The 19,100-nt window shown below is 43.9% G+C and overlaps 1 protein-coding gene across 1 annotated transcript; it reads left to right on the forward strand.

The window, feature by feature from the left end:
* The first annotated feature begins 1,566 nt into the window (after positions 1-1,566).
* On the forward strand, positions 1,567-9,509 carry LOC147300736 (uncharacterized). Its single transcript, XM_086284845.1, has 4 exons — positions 1,567-1,707; positions 3,030-3,467; positions 5,589-5,852; positions 6,898-9,509. Exons 2-4 carry the CDS (start codon positions 3,260-3,262, stop codon positions 8,481-8,483), a joined length of 2,058 nt encoding a protein of 685 aa, XP_086140971.1. The 5' UTR covers positions 1,567-1,707; positions 3,030-3,259; the 3' UTR covers positions 8,484-9,509.
* The last annotated feature ends 9,591 nt before the right edge of the window (positions 9,510-19,100 follow it).

Below are 19,100 nucleotides of genomic sequence, written 5' to 3' on the forward strand. Positions count from 1 at the left end.
TGTTTGTGTTTGTACAAAAGTGTTGCGTTTTTCAGCCCCCGCCCGCCCCCAAAATAATAATTAATAACAATAAAACCTTGCATACTTTGAGGATAAAAGTTATTTTATAAATGTAGAATGCAGAACTTTAATGAATAATAGTGAAGTTTGTTGAACTGAGTAAAAAGAAACCAACTGATAATTCAGAAGTCTTTTTGACAATCAAAAACAATAATTTTAAATTATAATATAATTAAAAAAATAATTAACACAAAGACGAAACTTAGCTTTAGCAAAGTTGCCATTTTTTTATTTAAAAAAAGTGAATTACTCTTGTTTAGAGGCTCTAGACGAACTTGGTCCTACACCCAGGCCATTTTACCCTTCTATATAGCTTCCGGAAAGTTTTCTCTGTCTTTGAGTTCTTTTGGACATGTTTTCTTTCAATTTAGAATAAGAAAAAATATTTCTTAATCGCGACATTTTTGCTCCTTCATACCAACTCGAGTGTTTTTCCCCCCTTCTTCTTCGGTGCTTAACGGCAACTGGCATCCTTTTCGGCGCATTACTGCACTATCACTTTGAGGTCACTCAATACTGTCGCCCTTCCTGTGCCACTGACATTATGTACTCGAGCCAGCCGCCGTAATTTCCACCACCTTTAGAGTTACCTCCCGTGTATGGCAATGGGAATGATTTATTCTTACAAACTTCTTACAGTATGTTTAAAAAGAACAAAGAAAACAAAATGAATGCATATGAAATATAAAATATTAAAACAAATATAATAAACGAGAGTATATATACTAAACCTGTAGGCATTAATTATTTCATGCGTGTAGTTATTCGTGACTGCGCTACACACTGAAAGCAAACTTCTGACAAGCGTCATAATTCGGTTACAAGAAACGTTAAAGTTTCATAACTGCATACCTGTGTCTAATAACAAATGCATAAATGTTGTTGTTTTTTCATAATCAGTCGCACGGAAGTAGCTGTCAACGTGCGTAATCTGGGCGCTGCAGCTTTATAAGCAACTTTCTGGCAGACAATCACTTTTTGGCACACCACCTGTTGAGGATCATGGCCTCAGATTTGGTGCTGATTCTCATTCCCACCGCTTCACACTCGGCTGCGAACCGTTCCAGTGCGAGCCAAAGGCCATCACTCGACGAAGCCAAAGAACCACATCAACTACGAAAAGCAGAGATGAGATTTTGAGACCACCCAAGTGAAAGTCTTCCGCCACTTGGCTACGCCCAGAAATTCTGTCCATAAAAATAATTACGAACAGAATAGGTGACAAACGGGCAGCCCTGCTTAATGATATACAGCAGGAGAATGCATGGAGCACCTGTAATAAATACTGTATCAATAACAAGGTTAATAAAGTGTATTTCTTAACCTTTCAGTTTGTGGGTAATGTCGCAGGTTTGTTGTACGGACCTGTTTACACTGTCTCTATAAGTTTTGTAAACCAAAAACAAACAAACAAAGGCGTCTGTTTAGTCTCTTGGCCACACAACAACAACTCACAGCAGAGCAGGAGTGGAGGGGGAGGGGCGCGGTTGGCCGGTTAGGCTGTGACTGGACAGCAGGCGGGAAAGTGATGTGACGGAAGTGAAAGGAGAGCAGAAGTAGCTGGCGGGAGAGATGATGTAGAGGTGAAATAAGATAACGGGAGGAGGGATTTCAAGTGATCATAAAATCCAGAATGGCCGTCGTTTGGTGAGTGGAACCAGATTCAGCAGCAACACCAATAAATAAGCACGTTGGGAGACCTTCTTAGGCCCTGGGACCATTTTTGGTCCCTTTAGTTTTTCGGTTACAAGCCATTTGCACTGTGTTCAATGGAATATAGCCAAATTCTCTAAAAAAAGTTTGGCATAATTTCATTTCAAAATTCAAGTCTGACTTCCTTAAAATTAGCTTCAGTGGCTAAGCTAACAATACACATCCCCTTAGAGCCCTAGGGACCATTTTTGGCCCATTGACTTCCATTATAAACGCTATTTTTCACTGCAGAATTATTACCGTTAACATCTGGGTGACGGCTTAGGTTTCGTTTTTGTTTTGTAGAAGAGGCCTTAGAGTTGTAATTTTTTTATTTGTCCACCGGGTGGCGCCCTTGCTCCACATTTGATCCCTGCTGGAAAACAGCGGGCTGCTTGCACAGACAGGCGGGTGTTGTGCCAAAAAGTGATTGTCTGCCAAAAACTGATTTCCGGTATTTGCCAAAAACTGATTGCTCGTATTTAAACTGCTATAAGTAACTTGTTGGGCTATAATATGTGAAACATATGTCAAATGCATCCCTCATGGATGACATAAAGTCATCTTGAGCCACAAACAACATTCGTGTAACAAGGTAGAAGCCGCAATCAGTTTTTGGCAGTGACTTTTATATAACCTTTATTTAAACAGTTAAAAAAAATCTCATTAACATTAAAAATGCCTTTTGTAAGAGTAAGTTGGCCAAGAGGACAGCAGAAATGGCAGCAAATATTACAATATTTCTGTAAAAATATTTTAAGTGGGGATAAAGGACCGGATTGGTTATAATGTAAGTACAATAGCAGAGAGTTGTAAAGATACTTGAAAAACAGATATTGTTTTAATTCTCTATATAACCCCTTTGTAAACCCTGTTCACCGAAGTCTATTTACGAACATACGTAAAGATATTACACATAAAAAATACACAGAAACATTGGAAATCACTTTTTGGCAGACAATCACTTTTTGGCACAACACGGGAAATGAAGCCTCATTTCCGGCGTGCAGCAGCGGCTTCGCCCAATTTAAAGTGGAAAAAAATATGAATATATAATCTTTTTATTGCACTTTTTGGGGCGGGACCATTTTTGGTCCCCAGGGCCGTAAAAGGATGCATTTTTAAGGGCCAGACAAGGGTTAATACAGGCATACAACGTGTTATGGAAAACATTAAACCCAGAAATCTAGGCGTAAATGGAAAATTGTAGTATTGAATTATAAGACTGATGAAAGAATATAATTGTCTTCCCTGCTATTCTCCTGTTCACACTCCAGTCCAGAAGGTGGGATAAATGCATCTGTAAGCTGATATGTCAAACGCCATCAACCCCCAAAGAAGAAGGGAGGAGGACAGCACTACTGTGGTAGTGGAGCAGTGTGTTTGCAGACATAGCTGCTGCTGAAGAAGCGGACTGAACCTAGAGAAGAGACAGAAGCTAAAGTATTGATCCCGTCAAGTTAGTGTGGATCTGATACCAATATTAACATCTGTGTCACTTCTATTGATGCTTGTATTGATCCGCCCAGTCTCAGTTGAAGCAGCAATGAGTTCAGTACAGTATCTGAGAGAGTTCATCAAGGAGAGACTAACTGCTGTTTATGAAGAAATCTTCTCAGAGGTTCAAAAAACCATCATCCAGTATGAGGAGGAGATCAACCGTCTACGCAGACAGGATATCAACCGGAAACCTGACAGAAACTCACACATCATAGGTATGGACATGTTTTTAACAATGTGCTGTTGAAGCTGAGATTCTTCAGTATGATTAGCTTTACTAGAATATGTTAAACTGGGTATCCTTTGCTCATCCCAATCGGTCGCAGCAGATGGCCCGGCCCCTCCCTGAGCCTGGTTCTGCCGGCGGTTTCTTCCTGTTAAAAGGGAGTTTTTCCTTCCTACTGTCGCCAAAGTGCTCACTCAAAGGGGGTCATATGATTTTTGGGTTTTTCTCTGTATTTGTTATTGTAGAATCCACTGTACAATATAAAGTGCCTTGAGGCGACTGTTGTTGTGATTTGGCGCTATATAAATAAATAAATTGAATTTATCAGTGCTGTAGTTCAATGTTCAGTGATGGACTATGTTGAACTGGTGCAGGTCGATGGTCACTGATAGGTTAGGTTTTAATACATTTTAATTCATTTATTTATTTCAATTTTTTCTCTAACAGATTCCAATGTTGAGTACATCAGGCATTAGTGTTTTAGATCATCTGTAAACACTGAGATTGTGCAGTAAAATATAGTTAGATGTCAGCGGAATACACATTTAACAAGTTGTTAACAGCCTTCTCTGAAGTTGAAGTGAAGTTTCATTTAAAAAAGGATTTTACACACTGTAACAGGGCAGCCCTTAGCGGCTGGAAACACAGTGAGACAGACCAAGGCAAGTGTAGTGGAACAAAGTATTTATTTGCTGTATGGCTCTCCTTACAACAATTAACTTGTCGAGCTTCTGCACAGCACAAAAAAAAAATCCACCCTCTAATGACAACTGGCAGCCTTAAATATGTTCAGCTGTCACAGACTTAACCATTATTCCACTCTCAGGTCAATTCTTAAATCCCAACCTTCCACCACAGTACACAATATATCAATAAGAATAAATAAATACATAAATACATTTTCACATTTACATATTAATAAATATTTCACACTTTAATGTTACCCCAAACCCAATATTATAAAAACCCAGAAACCCAAGCACAAAAAGATTCACCACACTCTCTTTACCAATGGTCTCTCCCGGAACCTTTAAATGGTGTCTGGACCCCAGGGGAAACATTTGCCCAAACACCTTGAAGAAGACACAGGCAAGAAAGGTGAGTAATCATTAACTTACAAACACTTATTTGCACCACTTTTATCCCTAGATTTCACACACACATTTGCCTTAGTTTTCCTTATTGGTAAACCTTAATCACAATCTCAATCACCATTCTTCTCTCCTGACAGACAACCACCACATTCCTTGACGAGGAACAGCTGTGCAGGATCTGAAACAAGGCCACCAACTGACCCTAAAATTCCCAATAAATAGTCAACAAATATTTAAACTTCTTGTGTGCAAATCCATGCTTAAAGTGCAATGCTCATAAATTGCTTGATAAGGTGCTTTTAATAACGTGAAAGGTGTGCTCTAAAGTGCTATACAGACAATACAATATAAATAAATACAGTAAGGGAGTCCTCTTCCTTACACACACTGATGTTTTCATGGTGGTCACATTGCATTTTAGTTTGGTGAACTTTGTGTCTTTGCTCACAGTGAGGATCCTTGCTGTGAGTGTGCACAACTATTTCCCTGAGCGTGCGTGTGCGTGGGGCTCGTAATGGGTCATATGATAGGCTGATCACCATTTCTTGGTTTTTGATTCATGCTTTTAAAAATATTAGTTTTTATATCACTGTTATGTTCCCCTGAGGGGTCTAGGTGGTGAGGGGGAAGTAACAAAAAGTGTCCGGGTGAGGAAAAAAGAGTTAAGGAGGCAAACGGGTTAAATTAAACAGTTTTATTAAAGTAGCTCAACTAAAAGAGCCGCTATCACCATTTAAGAAAACAAACAAAACTCAGGCGTTGGTCAATAAAGTAAAACATAAGCCAAAAAGAAAGAGCAGCTCACTAGCTGCAAACCACAATAACACAGCTCACTAGCGGCAAACACCACAAACTCTCAGCTCACTAGCTGTAACCACTCACATGGCACTCTGGCCCAGAGCTCACCTTCAGGAGGAGGCCCTGCTAGGGCCGTAACAATCACTAAATATAAAAAATATATAGTTTTTGTATCACACAATAGTGATTATTGTTCTTGTGTTTCTTTATTCCTCAAGACCTCCCAAAACAACATGACTGTAAGGAAGAGGAGGATCTGGATGAGCAGCAGGTCTGTAACCAGGAGAGGAACTCCAGTCTGGACCAAGAGGACCCAGAGACTCCGCAGATTAAAGAGGAAAAGGAGGAACTTGGCAGCAGTCAGAAGGGAGAGCAGCTTGGGCTGAAGCAGGAGGCTGAAGGCATTATTGTCTGGACTGATAAAAAGCAGCTCAGACTGCTGGAGACCATCTGGAAACCTGTGATAAAGTTACACAGAATAGGTATGTAAAACTATGTTGATTTAATAAAAGTGAATATAACTCACAGACAGCTCAGTGGACCAGTGGTTAGCACTGTTGCCTCACAGCAACAAGGTCCTGAGTTTGACTCTACCAAGTAGCCAAGCCTTTCTGTGTGGAGTTTGCATGTTCTCCCCTTGTTCACTATCCAGAGACATACGAACAGCCGGGTTAGGTTAGTTGGTGATTTTAAATTGCTCATAGGTGTGAATATGAGTGTGAATAGTTGTCTGTGTTTCTGTGTTGACCCTCCGACAGACTGATGAACTGTCAGAGAATTGAAGGTCAAAAAGTAATAAGCAACATGAATGAATCTCTTCAGCCTGATTTTCTGTTCTTTATTTAAACACATTTCCACCATTAACCTGTGCAAAACGGTGAAAATTAGTACGTAAAAATTCACCAGAATGAAAGACGTGAAACATCTGGGTTTCAAATTTCCACTCACTGGTCAGACCAAATCTACACAGAGACACAAAGTCAACAACACAAGTTTCATTTTGTTCTGTTATCAGTTTAAGTTAAAGAATTATGTTTCCTCTGCAGCATGGAAATGGTAAATTTGAACAGTTTACAGGTCTGGGTAATATGAATAAATATTTCTATTCTGTTTTGGAAAATATGGAATTCAGAGTTTCTAAAGTTAAATTTGTTAGACAAGAAGAGTGTTTTCATGGCATTTCAAGCACAGCCAAAACGGTTACTACTGTGTAAGAGAGCTCTTCCCCAGCATGCCTTCTTGTAACTGCGGCCAATTCAGACATCCACATTCATTTAACAAAAAACAACATCTATTTATTTTATATATCAAAGACATAAGAAGCTGAACTTTGAAATTTGCTAATAAGAGTGTCAGAACTAAACATTTGCATCAGTGCCCAAATAATTTGTCCCGTTTGTAGACTTTAATTTTAGTGGTATATGTGAGCAACAGGCTCACTATGTAGAGACCTGCTAATGGTTCAGACCAGTAAATATTTTCTCAAATGTTTGTTTTACTATCATCTTTTCCCCTTTGTGCATTCAGATGCCCTACAGCAGCATGCTTTTGAGGAAGAGGAGGTTCTTACAGACCAGCAGGTCTGTAACCAGGAGAGGAACTCCAGTCTGAACCAGGAGAAACCAGAGAATCCACAGATTAAAGAGGAAAAGGAGGAACTTGGCAGCAGTCAGAAGGGAGAGCAGCTTGGGCTGAAGCAGGAGGCTGATACCTTCATGGTGACACCCGCTTATGAGGAAAGTGCCTACAGTAAACCAGAACCAAACAGTGAGCAGCTCCTTTCTCACAGCTCTCCTGAAGCAGAGACCCGAGATAATGAAAAAAGTCAGCATGTGGTCTCAGGAACTACTAGAAATACAGAGCTGAATGAGAGACGTCACAGTCAAAGAGTAGACAACCTTCCTGTGTCATCGAGTAAAAGTAGAACGGACACAAAGAACAAGTCTGTACAATGTGAAGTGTGTGGAAAAACTTTACAGGATGAATACAATATGATTACACATCTAAGAGTTCACACAGGTGAAAAGCCGTATTCCTGTAGCACCTGTGGGAAAAGATTTGCTGCCTCATCAACATTCAAAACACACATGAGAGTTCACACAGGTGAGAAGCCATATTCTTGTAGCACCTGTGAGAAAAGATTTGCTTCCTCATCAACATTCAAAAGACACAATAGAATTCACACAGGTGAGAAGCCGTATTCTTGTAGCACCTGTGAGAAAAGATTTGCTTCCTCATCAACATTCAAAAAACACATGAGAATTCACACAGGTGAAAAGCCGTATTCTTGTAGCACCTGTGAGAAAAGATTTGCTACCTCATCAACATTCAAAAGACACATGAGAATTCACACAGGTGAAAAGCCGTATTCTTGTGGCACCTGTGGGAAAACATTTGCTACTTCATTAGAAGTCAAAACACACACGAGAATTCACACAGGTGAGAAGCCGTATTCCTGTAGCACCTGTGGGAAAAGATTTGCTACCTCATCAACATTCAAAACACACATGAGAGTTCACACAGGTGAGAAGCCGTACCCTTGTAGTACCTGTGGGAAAAGATTTGCTACCTTATCAAAGGTCAAAACACACATGAGAATTCACACAGGTGAGAAGCCGTATTCCTGTAGCACCTGTGGGAAAAGATTTACTGACTTATCAACATTGAAAAAACACAAGAGAATTCACACAGGTGAGAAACCGTATTCTTGTAGCATCTGTGGGAAAAGTTTTGCTGACTTATCAACATTCAAAACACACATGAGAATTCACACAGGTGAGAAGCCATATTCTTGTAGCACCTGTGAGAAAAGATTTGCTTCCTCATCAACATTCAAAAGACACATGAGAGTTCACACAGGTGAAAAGCCGTATTCTTGTAGCACCTGTGAGAAAAGATTTTCTTCCTCATCAACATTCAAAAGACACATGAGAATTCACACAGGTGAAAAGCCGTATTCTTGTAGCACCTGTGAGAAAAGATTTGCTTCCTCATCAACATTCAAAAGACACATGAGAATTCACACAGGTGAAAAGCCGCATTCTCCAACAAATTTGCTGCATGTTGGACAACAGTTATGTTACACATATTGTAACAAACTAACCATGATTTAATCAATTAAATGGTCCTTTAGCGTGACTGTTGTTAAAATTCACTGGATTAATGTCAGAGTTCAGTCTTGATCCTGTGTATCCAGGTAGTTGTTGTTCTGAAGTGGTGATCAAAAAGTTGTGGAAATGGATCCATATAGATGAAAAACATTATCATCAGTGGTGAATTCAACATTTCAGTAACAATTAAAATAAAAATTGACTGGATTAATCTCAGAGTTCAACATTGATTAAATGAAATTAAAGTTTTAAACTTTACAGGCTTTATTTTCTCATCCACTTAATGAAAAATACAACTTTTGGTTTAGTCCTAGCTGAAACCATATAATCCAAATTTGATGCTCTCATTGGTTGAGTCAGTTTAATTGAAGCTAATAGTTGACTGTTGATTAAAGATAGTTTCAGCTATTGTCTGTTATCTGTTTCAGTGGTATTGATTAACCTTGGAATGGTGATTGTTTGGTTTTAATTAACAAAGGACCATCAGCACTTATCCAAACTGCATTTGTGTGAATAAAATAAATGACAACCAACATTCAAAAACACAAAAATGAGCACTTTTATTGATTTCATCATGTTCCTGTTTCCATCAGTTTATTCAACAAACTAGTTATAACAAGTTTATGATCTTACAATAAAGACACTTAAGTCATTTTCCTCAGCCTGTGCTTTTCTGGGTCAACTTCCTGTTTCATGTTTGACCCACTCACCTGTGTCACAGCAATAGAACATGAAAATTTAAGCTTTTTAACTTTTTTAGTAACGAATTTAACTCATCGGGCGAGGAAATAAACCCTGTGTAGCCTTAATTCAGCTTTTAACATGTTTAGTGTTACTAACAAAGAAAAGATCCACAGACATGATTTGGGCCGAAACAAAAGAAAAAGTCTTTTATGGGGCAGGCTCGTTGGAGACCAGGCGGGGCTCATTTAACCCTTCTGATTCACACCTTGATACCAGCTTGAAACCTGTGACCCTAAAAAACAAAGACAAGCTCAACGACTCTCAGGACCACACTAACCATAAAATTAAACAACAGTTTGTCCCATTTTTGGAAAACATCTTTTGCTTCTGGAGTAAAATAAAACAAATACTATAAAGATTAGTTTCATGTGGTTTGAGCGACTTCCTGTATCTGTCCTTGTGACAGCAGAGTTAGAGAAAGTGTGCAGCAGATTAGTTTGAGTTTCAAACACAATTTGTCTAAATGTTGAAAAAGCCTGAATATTTAAATACTGTTTAAGTCTTCTTTGATCTTTTATTTCACAGTCTGACTTACACTGCAGCTGCCATCTTGTTGCCCTCCAGGAAAAATATAATACATAAATTTGTATTACATGAACATTGCCAAGTCATTTACTGGCTAATAACTTATATTTATCAATTACATTTAGTACATTTAGGACCTCTGAAGGGTAACATCCTCTAGTGTCTCAAAAATGTTTTTACTTGCTGGTTTGACACAACCTGAGCTGTGATCTGATGAATGTTAACATTCAGTTCAACCTTTGTCCCATTTATCTACATTATATTTCATCCATATGCACAATGAAACAAATTGAGGAGTGAGGACCGGCACCTGTTTGAAAGAGACAAATGCACACAAACACACACAACAACGAACGAGAAACAAACACAGAGAGAGGACAAAGTGGTTATACAGAACTTGAGGACATTATCTACATGTAATTATCTACATAATTATAAATTTGTTGTGTTTTCTTTAACAATGTCAGAAGGAGAGAGGCACTGAGGCACCGTCTTCCGCCCCCCGACGCTCCTGCTGCGCCTCCTCCTTCTGACAGGAACTGCCTACAGAACAAGCATGAATGATGCCTGAGTGGACACACGCAACTCACAAGTTCCTGGCTCTGTCAGCTCCTCTGCAGAGGGTTTCCCTAAGAAGGTGGACCTAGCAGGGTCACCGGGGGACGGGGAGCTGTGCCTCACGGCCCTCACTTCGTCGGAGAAACCCTCATGCAGAGTTCAGAAACTTGTGTGTTGAGTATGTCGCTGTGAGTCTCCACCATTTAACTAGTGGGTGAAGCCTGAACTGTCTAGAGACAGACCAGACCAGCTGCACAACACAGACACTTCAAACCTGAGGACAAATCTGAGAGAACAGAAAAAGGAAAGGAAACTTAGCTTAGAACCATGCAGCGCTACAGGAGACGGCAGCACTGCAGAGGTGAGGACCGGCACCTGTTTGAAAGAGACAAATGCACACAAACACACACAACAACGAACGAGAAACAAACACAGAGAGAGGACAAAGTGGTTATACAGAACTTGAGGACATTATCTACATGTAATTATCTACATAATTATAAATTTGTTGTGTTTTCTTTAACAATGTCAGAAGGAGAGAGGCACTGAGGCACCGTCTTCCGCCCCCCGACGCTCCTGCTGCGCCTCCTCCTTCTGACAGGAACTGCCTACAGAACAAGCATGAATGATGCCTGAGTGGACACACGCAACTCACAAGTTCCTGGCTCTGTCAGCTCCTCTGCAGAGGGTTTCCCTAAGAAGGTGGACCTAGCAGGGTCACCGGGGGACGGGGAGCTGTGCCTCACGGCCCTCACTTCGCCGGAGAAACCCTCATGCAGAGTTCAGAAACTTGTGTGTTGAGTATGTCGCTGTGAGCCTCCACCATTTAACTAGTGGGTGAAGCCTGAACTGTCTAGAGACAGACCAGACCAGCTGCACAACACAGACACTTCAAACCTGAGGACAAATCTGAGAGAACAGAAAAAGGAAAGGAAACTTAGCTTAGAACCATGCAGCGCTACAGGAGACGGCAGCACTGCAGAGGTGAGGACCGGCACCTGTTTGAAAGAGACAAATGCACACAAACACACACAACAACGAACGAGAAACAAACACTGAGAGAGGACAAAGTGGTTATACAGAACTTGAGGACATTATCTACATGTAATTATCTACATAATTATAAATTTGTTGTGTTTTCTTTAACAATGTCAGAAGGAGAGAGGCACTGAGGCACCGTCTTCCGCCCCCCGACGCTCCTGCTGCGCCTCCTCCTTCTGACAGGAACTGCCTACAGAACAAGCATGAATGATGCCTGAGTGGACACACGCAACTCACAAGTTCCTGGCTCTGTCAGCTCCTCTGCAGAGGGTTTCCCTAAGAAGGTGGACCTAGCAGGGTCACCGGGGGACGGGGAGCTGTGCCTCACGGCCCTCACTTCGTCGGAGAAACCCTCATGCAGAGTTCAGAAACTTGTGTGTTGAGTATGTCGCTGTGAGCCTCCACCATTTAACTAGTGGGTGAAGCCTGAACTGTCTAGAGACAGACCAGACCAGCTGCACAACACAGACACTTCAAACCTGAGGACAAATCTGAGAGAACAGAAAAAGGAAAGGAAACTTAGCTTAGAACCATGCAGCGCTACAGGAGACGGCAGCACTGCAGAGGTGAGGACCGGCACCTGTTTGAAAGAGACAAATGCACACAAACACACACAACAACGAACGAGAAACAAACACAGAGAGAGGACAAAGTGGTTATACAGAACTTGAGGACATTATCTACATGTAATTATCTACATAATTATAAATTTGTTGTGTTTTCTTTAACAATGTCAGAAGGAGAGAGGCACTGAGGCACCGTCTTCCGCCCCCCGACGCTCCTGCTGCGCCTCCTCCTTCTGACAGGAACTGCCTACAGAACAAGCATGAATGATGCCTGAGTGGACACACACAACTCACAAGTTCCTGGCTCTGTCAGCTCCTCTGCAGAGGGTTTCCCTAAGAAGGTGGACCTAGCAGGGTCACCGGGGGACGGGGAGCTGTGCCTCACGGCCCTCACTTCGCCGGAGAAACCCTCATGCAGAGTTCAGAAACTTGTGTGTTGAGTATGTCGCTGTGAGCCTCCACCATTTAACTAGTGGGTGAAGCCTGAACTGTCTAGAGACAGACCAGACCAGCTGCACAACACAGACACTTCAAACCTGAGGACAAATCTGAGAGAACAGAAAAAGGAAAGGAAACTTAGCTTAGAACCATGCAGCGCTACAGGAGACGGCAGCACTGCAGAGGTGAGGACCGGCACCTGTTTGAAAGAGACAAATGCACGCAAACACACACAACAACGAACGAGAAACAAACACAGAGAGAGGACAAAGTGGTTATACAGAACTTGAGGACATTATCTACATGTAATTATCTACATAATTATAAATTTGTTGTGTTTTCTTTAACAATGTCAGAAGGAGAGAGGCACTGAGGCACCGTCTTCCGCCCCCCGACGCTCGTGCTGCGCCTCCTCCTTCTGACAGGAACTGCCTACAGAACAAGCATGAATGATGCCTGAGTGGACACACGCAACTCACAAGTTCCTGGCTCTGTCAGCTCCTCTGCAGAGGGTTTCCCTAAGAAGGTGGACCTAGCAGGGTCACCGGGGGACGGGGAGCTGTGCCTCACGGCCCTCACTTCGCCGGAGAAACCCTCATGCAGAGTTCAGAAACTTGTGTGTTGAGTATGTCGCTGTGAGCCTCCACCATTTAACTAGTGGGTGAAGCCTGAACTGTCTAGAGACAGACCAGACCAGCTGCACAACACAGACACTTCAAACCTGAGGACAAATCTGAGAGAACAGAAAAAGGAAAGGAAACTTAGCTTAGAACCATGCAGCGCTACAGGAGACGGCAGCACTGCAGAGGTGAGGACCGGCACCTGTTTGAAAGAGACAAATGCACACAAACACACACAACAACGAACGAGAAACAAACACAGAGAGAGGACAAAGTGGTTATACAGAACTTGAGGACATTATCTACATGTAATTATCTACATAATTATAAATTTGTTGTGTTTTCTTTAACAATGTCAGAAGGAGAGAGGCACTGAGGCACCGTCTTCCGCCCCCCGACGCTCCTGCTGCGCCTCCTCCTTCTGACAGGAACTGCCTACAGAACAAGCATGAATGATGCCTGAGTGGACACACGCAACTCACAAGTTCCTGGCTCTGTCAGCTCCTCTGCAGAGGGTTTCCCTAAGAAGGTGGACCTAGCAGGGTCACCGGGGGACGGGGAGCTGTGCCTCACGGCCCTCACTTCGTCGGAGAAACCCTCATGCAGAGTTCAGAAACTTGTGTGTTGTGTATGTCGCTGTGAGCCTCCACCATTTAACTAGTGGGTGAAGCCTGAACTGTCTAGAGACAGACCAGACCAGCTGCACAACACAGACACTTCAAACCTGAGGACAAATCTGAGAGAACAGAAAAAGGAAAGGAAACTTAGCTTAGAACCATGCAGCGCTACAGGAGACGGCAGCACTGCAGAGGTGAGGACCGGCACCTGTTTGAAAGAGACAAATGCACACAAACACACACAACAACGAACGAGAAACAAACACAGAGAGAGGACAAAGTGGTTATACAGAACTTGAGGACATTATCTACATGTAATTATCTACATAATTATAAATTTGTTGTGTTTTCTTTAACAATGTCAGAAGGAGAGAGGCACTGAGGCACCGTCTTCCGCCCCCCGACGCTCCTGCTGCGCCTCCTCCTTCTGACAGGAACTGCCTACAGAACAAGCATGAATGATGCCTGAGTGGACACACGCAACTCACAAGTTCCTGGCTCTGTCAGCTCCTCTGCAGAGGGTTTCCCTAAGAAGGTGGACCTAGCAGGGTCACCGGGGGACGGGGAGCTGTGCCTCACGGCCCTCACTTCGTCGGAGAAACCCTCATGCAGAGTTCAGAAACTTGTGTGCTGAGTATGTCGCTGTGAGCCTCCACCATTTAACTAGTGGGTGAAGCCTGAACTGTCTAGAGACAGACCAGACCAGCTGCACAACACAGACACTTCAAACCTGAGGACAAATCTGAGAGAACAGAAAAAGGAAAGGAAACTTAGCTTAGAACCATGCAGCGCTACAGGAGACGGCAGCACTGCAGAGGTGAGGACCGGCACCTGTTTGAAAGAGACAAATGCACACAAACACACACAACAACGAACGAGAAACAAACACAGAGAGAGGACAAAGTGGTTATACAGAACTTGAGGACATTATCTACATGTAATTATCTACATAATTATAAATTTGTTGTGTTTTCTTTAACAATGTCAGAAGGAGAGAGGCACTGAGGCACCGTCTTCCGCCCCCCGACGCTCCTGCTGCGCCTCCTCCTTCTGACAGGAACTGCCTACAGAACAAGCATGAATGATGCCTGAGTGGACACACGCAACTCACAAGTTCCTGGCTCTGTCAGCTCCTCTGCAGAGGGTTTCCCTAAGAAGGTGGACCTAGCAGGGTCACCGGGGGACGGGGAGCTGTGCCTCACGGCCCTCACTTCGTCGGAGAAACCCTCATGCAGAGTTCAGAAACTTGTGTGTTGAGTATGTCGCTGTGAGCCTCCACCATTTAACTAGTGGGTGAAGCCTGAACTGTCTAGAGACAGACCAGACCAGCTGCACAACACAGACACTTCAAACCTGAGGACAAATCTGAGAGAACAGAAAAAGGAAAGGAAACTTAGCTTAGAACCATGCAGCGCTACAGGAGACGGCAGCACTGCAGAGGTGAGGACCGGCACCTGTTTGAAAGAGACAAATGCACACAAACACACACAACAACGAACGAGAAACAAACACAGAGAGAGGACAAAGTGGTTATACAGAACTTGAGGACATTATCTACATGTAATTATCTACATAATTATAAATTTGTTGTGTTTTCTTTAACAATGTCAGAAGGAGAGAGGCACTGAGGCACCGTCTTCCGCCCCCCGACGCTCCTGCTGCGCCTCCTCCTTCTGACAGGAACTGCCTACAGAACAAGCATGAATGATGCCTGAGTGGACACACGCAACTCACAAGTTCCTGGCTCTGTCAGCTCCTCTGCAGAGGGTTTCCCTAAGAAGGTGGACCTAGCAGGGTCACCGGGGGACGGGGAGCTGTGCCTCACGGCCCTCACTTCGTCGGAGAAACCCTCATGCAGAGTTCAGAAACTTGTGTGCTGAGTATGTCGCTGTGAGCCTCCACCATTTAACTAGTGGGTGAAGCCTGAACTGTCTAGAGACAGACCAGACCAGCTGCACAACACAGACACTTCAAACCTGAGGACAAATCTGAGAGAACAGAAAAAGGAAAGGAAACTTAGCTTAGAACCATGCAGCGCTACAGGAGACGGCAGCACTGCAGAGGTCAGGACCGGCACCTGTTTGAAAGAGACAAATGCACACAAACACACACAACAACGAACGAGAAACAAACACAGAGAGAGGACAAAGTGGTTATACAGAACTTGAGGACATTATCTACATGTAATTATCTACATAATTATAAATTTGTTGTGTTTTCTTTAACAATGTCAGAAGGAGAGAGGCACTGAGGCACCGTCTTCCGCCCCCCGACGCTCCTGCTGCGCCTCCTCCTTCTGACAGGAACTGCCTACAGAACAAGCATGAATGATGCCTGAGTGGACACACGCAACTCACAAGTTCCTGGCTCTGTCAGCTCCTCTGCAGAGGGTTTCCCTAAGAAGGTGGACCTAGCAGGGTCACCGGGGGACGGGGAGCTGTGCCTCACGGCCCTCACTTCGCCGGAGAAACCCTCATGCAGAGTTCAGAAACTTGTGTGTTGAGTATGTCGCTGTGAGCCTCCACCATTTAACTAGTGGGTGAAGCCTGAACTGTCTAGAGACAGACCAGACCAGCTGCACAACACAGACACTTCAAACCTGAGGACAAATCTGAGAGAACAGAAAAAGGAAAGGAAACTTAGCTTAGAACCATGCAGCGCTACAGGAGACGGCAGCACTGCAGAGGTGAGGACCGGCACCTGTTTGAAAGAGACAAATGCACACAAACACACACAACAACGAACGAGAAACAAACACAGAGAGAGGACAAAGTGGTTATACAGAACTTGAGGACATTATCTACATGTAATTATCTACATAATTATAAATTTGTTGTGTTTTCTTTAACAATGTCAGAAGGAGAGAGGCACTGAGGCACCGTCTTCCGCCCCCCAACGCTCCTGCTGCGCCTCCTCCTTCTGACAGGAACTGCCTACAGAACAAGCATGAATGATGCCTGAGTGGACACACGCAACTCACAAGTTCCTGGCTCTGTCAGCTCCTCTGCAGAGGGTTTCCCTAAGAAGGTGGACCTAGCAGGGTCACCGGGGGACGGGGAGCTGTGCCTCACGGCCCTCACTTCGTCGGAGAAACCCTCATGCAGAGTTCAGAAACTTGTGTGTTGAGTATGTCGCTGTGAGCCTCCACCATTTAACTAGTGGGTGAAGCCTGAACTGTCTAGAGACAGACCAGACCAGCTGCACAACACAGACACTTCAAACCTGAGGACAAATCTGAGAGAACAGAAAAAGGAAAGGAAACTTAGCTTAGAACCATGCAGCGCTACAGGAGACGGCAGCACTGCAGAGGTGAGGACCGGCACCTGTTTGAAAGAGACAAATGCACACAAACACACACAACAACGAACGAGAAACAAACACTGAGAGAGGACAAAGTGGTTATACAGAACTTGAGGACATTATCTACATGTAATTATCTACATAATTATAAATTTGTTGTGTTTTCTTTAACAATGTCAGAAGGAGAGAGGCACTGAGGCACCGTCTTCCGCCCCCCGACGCTCCTGCTGCGCCTCCTCCTTCTGACAGGAACTGCCTACAGAACAAGCATGAATGATGCCTGAGTGGACACACACAACTCACAAGTTCCTGGCTCTGTCAGCTCCTCTGCAGAGGGTTTCCCTAAGAAGGTGGACCTAGCAGGGTCACCGGGGGACGGGGAGCTGTGCCTCACGGCCCTCACTTCGCCGGAGAAACCCTCATGCAGAGTTCAGAAACTTGTGTGTTGAGTATGTCGCTGTGAGCCTCCACCATTTAACTAGTGGGTGAAGCCTGAACTGTCTAGAGACAGACCAGACCAGCTGCACAACACAGACACTTCAAACCTGAGGACAAATCTGAGAGAACAGAAAAAGGAAAGGAAACTTAGCTTAGAACCATGCAGCGCTACAGGAGACGGCAGCACTGCAGAGGTCAGGACCGGCACCTGTTTGAAAGAGACAAATGCACACAAACACACACAACAACGAACGAGAAACAAACACAGAGAGAGGACAAAGTGGTTATACAGAACTTGAGGACATTATCTACATGTAATTATCTACATAATTATAAATTTGTTGTGTTTTCTTTAACAATGTCAGAAGGAGAGAGGCACTGAGGCACCGTCTTCCGCCCCCCGACGCTCCTGCTGCGCCTCCTCCTTCTGACAGGAACTGCCTACAGAACAAGCATGAATGATGCCTGAGTGGACACACGCAACTCACAAGTTCCTGGCTCTGTCAGCTCCTCTGCAGAGGGTTTCCCTAAGAAGGTGGACCTAGCAGGGTCACCGGGGGACGGGGAGCTGTGCCTCACGGCCCTCACTTCGCCGGAGAAACCCTCATGCAGAGTTCAGAAACTTGTGTGTTGAGTATGTCGCTGTGAGCCTCCACCATTTAACTAGTGGGTGAAGCCTGAACTGTCTAGAGACAGACCAGACCAGCTGCACAACACAGACACTTCAAACCTGAGGACAAATCTGAGAGAACAGAAAAAGGAAAGGAAACTTAGCTTAGAACCATGCAGCGCTACAGGAGACGGCAGCACTGCAGAGGTGAGGACCGGCACCTGTTTGAAAGAGACAAATGCACACAAACACACACAACAACGAACGAGAAACAAACACTGAGAGAGGACAAAGTGGTTATACAGAACTTGAGGACATTATCTACATGTAATTATCTACATAATTATAAATTTGTTGTGTTTTCTTTAACAATGTCAGAAGGAGAGAGGCACTGAGGCACCGTCTTCCGCCCCCCGACGCTCCTGCTGCGCCTCCTCCTTCTGACAGGAACTGCCTACAGAACAAGCATGAATGATGCCTGAGTGGACACACGCAACTCACAAGTTCCTGGCTCTGTCAGCTCCTCTGCAGAGGGTTTCCCTAAGAAGGTGGACCTAGCAGGGTCACCGGGGGACGGGGAGCTGTGCCTCACGGCCCTCACTTCGTCGGAGAAACCCTCATGCAGAGTTCAGAAACTTGTGTGCTGAGTATGTCGCTGTGAGCCTCCACCATTTAACTAGTGGGTGAAGCCTGAACTGTCTAGAGACAGACCAGACCAGCTGCACAACACAGACACTTCAAACCTGAGGACAAATCTGAGAGAACAGAAAAAGGAAAGGAAACTTAGCTTAGAACCATGCAGCGCTACAGGAGACGGCAGCACTGCAGAGGTGAGGACCGGCACCTGTTTGAAAGAGACAAATGCACACAAACACACACAACAACGAACGAGAAACAAACACAGAGAGAGGACAAAGTGGTTATACAGAACTTGAGGACATTATCTACATGTAATTATCTACATAATTATAAATTTGTTGTGTTTTCTTTAACAATGTCAGAAGGAGAGAGGCACTGAGGCACCGTCTTCCGCCCCCCCGACGCTCCTGCTGCGCCTCCTCCTTCTGACAGGAACTGCCTACAGAACAAGCATGAATGATGCCTGAGTGGACACACGCAACTCACAAGTTCCTGGCTCTGTCAGCTCCTCTGCAGAGGGTTTC

The sequence above is a fragment of the Aulonocara sp. 'chitande type north' Nkhata Bay genome, unplaced genomic scaffold, assembly GCF_057382095.1.
Source record: "Aulonocara sp. 'chitande type north' Nkhata Bay isolate Kocher_YH1m ecotype deep benthic unplaced genomic scaffold, A_spYH_male_GT1.1 unmapped_scaffold_6, whole genome shotgun sequence".
In the NCBI taxonomy this organism is placed as follows: domain Eukaryota; kingdom Metazoa; phylum Chordata; class Actinopteri; order Cichliformes; family Cichlidae; genus Aulonocara; species Aulonocara sp. 'chitande type north' Nkhata Bay.